Source organism: Pygoscelis adeliae, unplaced genomic scaffold, assembly GCF_000699105.1.
Source record: "Pygoscelis adeliae isolate BGI_AS28 unplaced genomic scaffold, ASM69910v1 Scaffold339, whole genome shotgun sequence".
Taxonomy (NCBI): Eukaryota; Metazoa; Chordata; class Aves; order Sphenisciformes; family Spheniscidae; genus Pygoscelis; species Pygoscelis adeliae.
This window is the reverse complement of record NW_008825544.1, coordinates 599,356-608,793: the sequence shown is the minus strand read 5'-3', so window position 1 is coordinate 608,793 and position 9,438 is coordinate 599,356. Positions and strand designations below refer to the sequence as shown.

Genomic DNA, 9,438 nt, shown 5'->3' with positions numbered 1-9,438 from the left:
CTGGGTTATTGGTCCCTTTGCATCCACCTTCTGGCTGCGGGAAGGAGGCGGTGGTGTGAGTCAAGGCAGTGCCTGCAGTGCTGGCGGGCACGTGGGGGCTGCTGTGCTGCCGGGGGGACCCTTGCCCTGGGGCCATGCCAGAAATCCCCCCGCAGATGGCTTCTGGCCCCAGCCGCCTCTCGGCGGGGATTTGGTGGCCATGCCACCTCGGGGAGGGGGGACAGCTGAGAAAACATCATGGGGGGATGCAGTTGCAGAGCAGGGGGGTACCCTGGGGCTCTGGTGTTGAGTGCCGTGGGCATGGAGGGAGGCAGTGGCGATGGGGCGGTGTGCCGGGCCTGGTGGCAGCTCTGGGCTGCTCAGGGCTGGGGCAAGCTCCCCTCCTGCTGGCCCAGGCCTGGCTGTTGTGCCAAGCCTGGCGCACTGGCATGAGGGGGGCAAAGGGCGTTTGCCCAGGGGTGCGGAAGTCCCATGCTCCCAACCCGGCACTGTGGGGTTTTCCCACTTGGCAGGAGACGTTTCTGGGGCAGGCAGCACTGGGGGGGCTCTTGCTGAGTCCCTCTGGCTCCTCAAGGAATGTGCCTCAGTTTTCCCTTCTTTGGAGCAGGCTGGCACCTCCTCTGCCCGCTCAACCTGGCTGCCAGGTGGGTGCTGTGGGCTGTGCTGGGATGCAGTGTGCTGCGTGGGGGGCACGGTGGGAATCCAGGCCAGTGGGCAGGGTCCTGGGGACGCTCAGCGCGGTGTGTGAGCCCTCAGCACCCTCCCGGAAGGGAGGCAGCAGCCACTGGAGTTTGCCACGCAGCATTTGCCATGCCAGAGGGGTTTGCTGTGCTGTGGAGCACGGGGGATATCGCAGGGAGTTGTCAATGCCAGGAAACCCGAGAGAAAAAGGTGGATGGACGGGCTGTGCCCATGTCCTGCAGCAGCAGCACAGGGACATGAGCGTGCCCCAAGCCCCCAGCCCAGGCGTCAAAGCCCCTCCATGCCATCAGCAGGTCCGGCCTCGTTGGCTGACAGACTACACGTGGGGAAAGGCTGAGCTGCCGGCTCCCTGCCTGCCGCGGCTGCCGCCTGCATCCTGCCCGGTGTTGACAATTAGCCATGCAGGAGGTGATGCTGTGCAGCGTGCCGGGGGAGGCGGGCGGTGTGATGGATGGGCAGGCAGAAAGGACACGGCTGGGTTAATGACCCACAGAGCTGGAAGAGAGGAGGAGAGAGGGGTGAGAGCTGGGCAGGGCTGGTGCTGGAGGGGGCTGAGAGCAAGCCCTGTGTGCACCCCCCCCCCCAAATCTAAGTGTTTTCAGTGTCAGGGTTCAGGGTTTTCCCCAAGGATTCCTTTGCCTTGGTCCAGATGGGCAGGACCACACTAGCCACCCTGGCTGCTTGCTCCTTTCTTCCCTGTGGAGATGAGGATTTTGGGATGCAATTGCTGCTGCCAACCAGGCCGGGATGTCCCTGGCTCATAGCCGTGCCGCGGCACACGTGCTGCCCGTCCCTCTGTCTGCAGCCACAGCTGCAGCCGGAGGGACAGGCAGCACGTGTGCCATGGCAGGCACCTTTCCGAGCTGCTTCGACATGCCTGTGCACCATGTGGGTTTGGGATGTGGGGGGAAACCATTGCCTGCACCCCAGAGACTGGGGCAGGTACCTAATTAGCACAGTTAATGAGTGAGGGAGAGTCTAGTGCTAGGGCTGCAACTCCCAAGAGACAACCAGGTTAGCGGGGCAGGGGGCGGGGAAGGCTGGCCTATTTTTTGGCTGTCGGTAGTGGTTGGGGTGCTGGAGGGGGTCTATAGGAACCTGCCATGTTGGGGAGCTGGGAAGGGTTGGGACCCCCACCCTGCTGCCCACCCACACTGACTGGGGTGACCCTGGGTCCCTGGTGATGGGAGTGAGCAGCTTTCCCCATGACAGGGTGTTGTCCAGCCCCATGGGGACAGGAGCGGGTGAGGATCATTTTGGGATCTGCTGAATCCTTCCTGATCACTGCTCCCCATTCCCAGCACCCCCCCCCAAAACACCCGTTCCCCCATCTCCTCAAACCTCCCCATCAATCATGTCTCCCTACTCCACACCCCCAGCTTGGCTTTCTCCGGACTGTAATTGCCGGGGCACCCCGTGGGGTGCTTTGTGCCGGCTTCTGCGCGGAGGTGGTGAAGGCATTGTTTTTCAGCTGCCAGGCGCAGGTGCCCCTGCTGGGCTGAATGGCCCCAGGACGGATGGGGTCTTGCTGCCGCCCCCTCTTTCTCCTCCTCCTCACTGCAGCTGGGGGCTGCCGGTTGCCTGCACCAGGTTTTGGGAGTGCAAGGGCAGAGTGGGAGGGGGGATGCTGTGCTGCACCCTGGCACTGGTCCCCTTAGGGCTGGGCATGGAGAGAAGGGGCAATGGGGAAGGAGGGAGTGCCGGTTTCAGGGTGCATCAAGACATTTGAGATGCTGGCAAACGGGTGGGGGGGGCACATCCTGCCCGCGTGGGCCGGGCGCTCAGCTCCCGGCGCTGCCTCGGCAAGGGCTCTCCCAGCAGCTGAGCGGAGGCGGAGAGCAATCCAGCAGCTCTGCTTGGTTCAGCTCTGGCTGCAAGGAGCTGCAGCGAGCGACTGGTCCTGGAGTGCTTGCACCAGAGCCAGGGGACTGCAGGCACCAAGGGGGGCACAGCAGGGTGCATGCCAGGGATAGGAGCATTGCCCACGAGGTGGGGACAATGTGCACGGCCATGGCGGACAGGGGCATGTCTTGTCCGCTATTTAGAAAGGGGGACCATACTCCTGAATTCCTGATGCTGTGGTACATTACAGCCGCTCGGTGGGGCTGAAAGACTCGCCAGCATCCTCCTGGGGGGTTGGGGGAGGTCAGTGGGGTTATTGGTACCCTGAGGGATGAATACTCCTGGTCCTTGCTGGAGGCACTGGGCACCCCGCAGGCTCAGGGTTCCCCAGGGATGGGGCGAGTGGTGCCTGTGGATGTAGGGGCGTTGGGGCAGCTGTGGGAGGGCTGGGCGCTCGGTGGGGCTGAAAGACTCGCCAGCATCCTCCTGGGGGGTTGGGGGAGGTCAGTGGGGTTATTGGTACCCTGAGGGATGAATACTCCTGGTCCTTGCTGGAGGCACTGGGCACCCCGCAGGCTCAGGGTTCCCCAGGGATGGGGCGAGTGGTGCCTGTGGATGTAGGGGCGTTGGGGCAGCTGTGGGAGGCCTGGTAGGGTGGTGCTGCAGAGCCAGGCTGTGGGGAGGGCTGCCTGCCAGGGGCTGGATCCTGGCCTAAAGACAAGGAAAGCAAGGTAGGGCCTCTGGGGCCAGGCCTGGAAACCTCCTTCCTGCAGTGGGAGGGTGGCACGCGGCTCCCAGGCAGTGCATCCTCCTGGCTTGACACTGGTGAGGGACTGGAGCATGTCTCGTATGGGGAGAGGCTAGGAGAGCTGGGGCTGTTCAGCCTGGAGGGGAGGCAGGGGCTGGGGGGTTCTCAGTGATGTGGATAGATATTTGAAGAGGAGGGTGCAGCAAAGAAGGAACTGGGCTCTTTTAGTGGTGTCCACCCATGGGACAATGGGCACAAATGAAAAAACAGGAAATTGCATCTGAACACAAGAAAACACTTTTTTCTACTGTGAGATTGGTCAAACGCTGTCATGGGCTGCCCAGAGAGGCTGTGGAGTCTCCATCCGTGGAGATATTCAGAACCCATGGGTTGAGTATCTCCATGATACTGGGCAGCTCCAAGTGACCCCCAGTGGGCTCCATCCCAGAGCTCCCCGCCAGCTCCCGCCATGCCGCAGCCAGCCAACACTGAAGCCCATCTCCACCCCAGCTGTGCCCCACGTTGCTCCCAGCCCAGTGGCACATGGCCTACTGGGGGCTGGCAAGGGGCCCGCCTGGTCACTGGGTCACCCCTCGCAGTGGGACTGTACCGTGGGGCACAGTGACGCTGCCTGGGACCGTCCCTGCTGAGGAGGCTGCAGCAGGGCAGGGGAAGTTGGGCTTGCTCTCGTTAATCAGGGCTCGCCGAGCCGGTGCCTGGGGTGTAAAGATAGCCCCAGTGTCGCCAGCCGGATGTTTGTGAGGTTTCTCAGATGCACTGCCCTCTACCCGCTCATATTTTCCATTATGCAAGCGCCGCTCTTGCCTGTCAGTGGCTGGGCAGGGTGGGAGAGCTGCAGCGATGCCCACCGGTATCCGGGCGTGAGGGGCAGGGGGGGACCAGCACGGGGTGGGCTAGCGTGGGATGTCTGCCAGCAGGATGCTCGGGGACCAATGTGGCTGTAGACAGAGAAGCACGAGCTCACTTCTAAAAAGCAGCTGAAGGTCGTGACTGCTGGAGGATGAGGTGTAGGGGGGATCGCTCTTCTTCTGAGAGCTCCTTTCCCTCATTCCTCTCCTCCCCATTAATCCTCCGTCCCCTTTCGATGGCCTGAGCAGTGCCTCGTGGCACCACATAATGGCATGCCAGGACCAGTGCCTTTCAAGGATTCCCCCCGCACTGGGGAAGGGGGATTTGGGGTCCTGCAATGGCAGCAGGCTACATCCTCGGGGAGCGTGGATGCAGTTGAGCCTGCAGGGCTGTGGCACCCCCCGGGCACCGAGCCCCCTGGCTACTGGGTCCTGGAAGAGCTCTGCCATATCACAAAGCCTGATAAGGTTTCCAACCGATTCCAGCCCACGGGGTGCCCAGCAGATGCTGGTGGCCCCACAGCCGGGCTGTTTGCAGGGCTGCCAGCTCTCTCCTGCTGTCCTGGCACCTGACGGCTCAGGAGGGAGATGAGCTCTGGCCCGAAAGGACCCTGGCATGTGCCCGGTGGGCTGCTGCATTTGGAGGAGGGCGACTGCCCGGGATGTTGCTGGTGCAATGCAGGTTGGTGCGTTGGCGGGTGTTCGGTCCCCTCTCCTCCTCCCCAGGCAAGGCATCATGTAGCCATGGGACCAAGCAGATTCCAACAGGAGTAGTGTAGGGCTGCAAGCCGGGTGGGCAGCCAATGTGGTGCCCACCAGCCATATGTGCCAGCATTCCTGAGTAACTCAGCCTTCCTGGCTCTTCTCCAGCAGCTCCTTTGCTGTCCAAGCTGATCCCAGCAGGAAAACCCTCCCACCCCAGCTGTGGTCAAACCTGGCTGCACTATGGGCTCTTCCTGGGGATGGCAGTGGCAGAGGTGTGAGAGTGGGAGGGGGGTTCAAAGCAGCATCCTGGGGCTCTGCCTTAGGGCTGAGGGAAAAGCCGGCATTTCGAGGTGCACCCATGGCCTGGAAGAAGCCATGCTGGGGTGTGGTCCTGGAGGGAGGCAAGCTCCCCCAGGCTGTGCTTCAAGCCCCCTTGCCTGTGCCAAGCACACAGCCAGCCTGCAGCATGATGGCCCCTGGGGACCAGCCCGGTCCTGTCAGGGCACATTGCTGGTGGCTGGCCATCCTCCCAGGGCTATTTTTAGCTGTGTCCCTTCCAAGGCCCCGGTGCCACTTGCCCTCCACCAGCTGTGGCTGAGCCAGAGGTGGCAGTTTCTCTGCATACCCTGGGTGGTTTTGTTCTTGCCTTCACCTCTCCACTCTGCATCTCCGGGACCCCCTGGTGCTGGGCACATCCCAGGTGGTGCTGAGCCCACTGGGCTGGAGAGAGCAGGGAGGGTCCCTGAGATGGGGCAGAGCCCCACAGAGGGGAGCCAGCCTCGGGCTGGCCGGGCAGGTTGCACATTGCTCTGGGCATCAGCATGCCGTGTTGCTGCCTCTATTGCTGGGATGGAGCCAGCGTTGGCTCTGCTGTGGCTCCCTGCAGCGCTGGCTGGGGCTTGCCAGCCAGAAAAGCTGTGGTTGGGGTGAGCGGAGGGGCTAGGGCTTGGTTTGGGGTGCAGGTGGCACCTCACGCTCGGGGCTGTGCAGTGGCCAGCACAGAGCTCCCACCCCAGTGGCCGGAGGCTGTCAGTGTCCCCGAAAGCTCTCCTGGAGGAAGAGGCAGCCACTACCCTGTGCTGCTGGTGTGCAGCTCCTGCTCCTGGGAGCTATAGGGTACCTAATAGCCACTTGCTATAGGGGATTGTATTATTGTGGTGACCCTGGAGCCCTGGTTGGGGCTGTCGGGGAGCCAGCATGGCAGGGGCGATGCCACCCCCGCACACCACACCCGCCACTTGCCCCCCCCCCCCCCTGCCACTTGCCCCGAGTGCTGGCCTTTGCCCTCCCCACCCCTTTCCTGTTTGTGAAGGGGAAATGAAGGGCTTGCTCAACGCTGCCCGCTGCAGTGTGGCTTCCCACCGTGTGGCTGAGTCTGCTGGTGGCCTTGGTCATCAGGTACCTCCCAGGTCTCCTGTCCCTAGTGCCAAAAACAGGGGTCCGAAACCACTGAGCCACTGGGGACCTGATCCTGGCACAGGGTGGCACTGGGTGCTCCTGGCTGAGACCCATGGGCAAAAAATTGGGGGTGTGGGGGTGGCTCATGCCAGTGAGACCCTGAAACAGCCCTCTGGCACCTCAGGCAGAGTGACTCGTGTGCCCGCTCAGGCAGCGTGGCACAGCCAGGCTCCATGGCTCATTTCAGAGAGGGGACCTATCTCATTTTCCCCAGGGAGGGGGCTGGCTGGCTGGCCCCACACTGGCAACACCAGTACTGACTGAACTTGTGCCCCATCATGTCAGCGCTGGGGGTGACGGAGCCTGGATGGGCAGCCACAATCATAAGGGGTTGTGCGGCAAGATGCTGTGCATGGCGGGGCAGAGGGCTTGGGCTTTGCTGCCATGCCTGGGGCACCCTGGGAATGTTTTGGAAAGCACCCAAGGGTGGATGTGGGGAAAGGTGCCCCCCAAGCTTCTCTGCACCAGCTTTGCTGCCCCATGCTGGGATGCTGGTGGTTAGTCTGCACTGGGGGAAAACTGAGGCATGCCCCCCCCATAGCCACGGCACTGCGGGTGTCATAAAACTCTTATGGGTGTCATGGTGGAGGTGGTGGGGGCTCTGCCTTTCAGGCTCTGCCCTAGTCTGGGGCTGGCACAGTGCTGGCAGCTGCATCACCGTCCCCGGAATGGCTGGGACTGTGACATCCTGGGGCTGCGCGATGTCGTGTTGCTGTTGGCTGCCAGGAGAAATTGCTGCAGCAGCTGCAGCGGCACAGCTGGGGGCGTTTCAGCTCCGGCCTCGTCTCAGGAGGGGATGCTGTCCCCCCCGGCCAGACTTCCTGGCCATATCCTGCCACCCATGTGGCCCTGGAGCCAGGCAGAGCTGAGCGCCTGCGCCCTGCTGCAGCACTGGCTCCGGCCCCTGCTGTGATAGCCCCAAGCCACCGTCACGGACCTGCCTCTTCTTCCTTCTCCTTGTCATCACGTTCTCCTGCTCTTCACCATCACGGGCTCCCCCACGCCACTCCTTGCCGTCACATGCTGCCTGTCCTTCACAGCAAAAGTAATGATTGCAGCAAACCCAGAGCCTGTGCCTGCGTCCGCCGCATGCAAACAGGTGTGGTGGAAGTAGAGTTTGTGGCTGGATCTCACCAAGCTGTGGCAGGACCCTGCCCTGTCCCCTCCTGACATGGGGCAGGGACTGCAAGGGTGCATGGTTTGTATGTGGATTTGGGGGTTGCAGCTGGATCCCCCTGAAAGTCCACACTCCCCTTGCTGGCTGTCTCGCAGCCTGGGCTCAGGGCAGGTCTGGGCTCACCATCTCCTCTGTCTGCTCTCGCAGCCAAGAGGCCAAGGAGGGGATGTGGTGGGTCCCTGGGTGCTGGCACTGCGGACACCAGGGCTGTTTGACCCTGCACTGACACTCGCAGGCAGCATGGGGACTGACCACAGCCAAACCCTGCACCAGTCCTAGGAGGGCAAAGCGTTGATAGGGAGCAATAAAGGCTTAAAACGTCCCTCTCTGAACTCAGCGCTGCAAGCTGGAAAAGAGCCAGGGACATCCCAGTGCATGCCCTGGGGGGCTCGGGGAGGGGTCAGGCATTTGGGGGAGTTGAGGCTTGGGGAGCACCCCAGGTGGGGTTTTGGCTTCTTTGTGACCTTGGAGGCTCCTGCTACTCCTGGTGCTCTGGCCATCTCATTTGGAGCCATGGGGCAGTGGGTTAATGCCGAGGCCAGGGGCCGGTGTGTTTGCAGGCTGGTGGGCACCTGGGTACCACCTCTTGCAGCACACGGGCTGGGCACAGGAGTGCGGAGCCCCGGGGCTGTGATTCTCTCACGGTGTCCTTGGTGCCTGGTGCTAATTCACCGTTAAATGTGTCTTGTCGTCATGCGCCGGGATCTGATACAACTGCTGTTGCGGCTAATTGCAGAGGAGCTGCTGAACGGGGCTGCCAGCGGTGTTTAAAGAAGATACAATCAAAGATTAGGCAGTGCCAGAGCATCTCTGCCACCCCGCTCGGCACAGGCTCGTAGCTGCGTTGCAAACACTAATTAATTGAGCCTTGTAAACACCACTGTGAGGAGGGTAAATATTGGCAGGTGCTGTGGATGAGGGAGGGCAGAGGACGGGCGGCCAGGCTGCAGGGATGTGCTGCGCTGCAAGGGGATGCTCTGCTGCGGGCTGCCCTTGGCCCCAGGTTGCCCCTTCAGGGGGCTGTGGGTGTCAGGCAGGGCTGGCCGCGTCCCAGACGTCTGCTTCCCAACCTAGCAAAGAGGCTGGGACCGCAGTGCCTGGCTAATGCCACCTCCAAGACACAGTCCTGGTGGCTCTGGGGCATCGGTGCCCCCTCCAAGGGAGCTCTCCCAGCCCCGGCTCTGCCCTTGGCTTCCAGGGAACTGAAGCAGGTTGAGGCTGTCCTGGGTGCTGCTCTGGAGATGGGGAGGAGGTGAACAGCAGCAGTGGCTCTGTGCTGCTGGAGACCTCCAACTGCCAGCACTGCCATGCCCAGCAGCATCCACCCGAATCACATAAAGTGCCCGATGCCCAGGTTATGGCAGGCAATGGACATCATTTACCCTGCTACATCCAGCACAGTGTGAACCCCAGAATGTCCCACCTGTGCTCTGGGCACCACTTAGCTCCTGGGGACCCAGGGACTGGCATCACCAGAGCAGGGAGGTGGCTTTGGGGGTCCTGGGGGTTGCGAGAGCTCACGACCCTGTGGTCTCTGCAGAAGAGTGTAAAGGAAGGGCTGTTGCTGAAGCAGACGAGCTCCTTCCAGAGGTGGAAGAGGCGATACTTCAAGCTGCGGGGCAGGACACTCTATTATGCCAAGGATGCCAAGGTAGGCTCGGGGGGGCCTTCAAGCATGCTCAGCTGGGGGGGCTTGAGCCTGCAAGCCTGGGGAAGAGCCCAAAATCCCTACCTGGTGGACTGGGGCTCTGGTTTCTTTCCCGCAGTCCCTGATCTTCGACGAGGTGGACCTGTCTGATGCCAGCGTGGCTGAGACCAGCACCAAGAACATCAACAACAGTTTCACGGTGAGGGAGACGCGGGGCTACCCTCCATGCCTCTCCACCTCAGCACCTCATGGAGAGGCACCGCAGACCCCCCCCCCCCCCCGCCCCGCG

The 9,438-nt window shown here is 62.4% G+C and overlaps 1 protein-coding gene across 1 annotated transcript in view; it reads left to right on the top strand.

Moving 5' to 3' along the window:
- Positions 1-9,438, top strand: part of DGKK (diacylglycerol kinase, kappa) — a 22,035-nt gene that overhangs the window by 1,221 nt on the left and 11,376 nt on the right. The window contains 2 exon segments of the mRNA XM_009332008.1: positions 9,042-9,152; positions 9,268-9,348. Coding sequence (XP_009330283.1) covers positions 9,042-9,152; positions 9,268-9,348 — 192 coding nt within the window.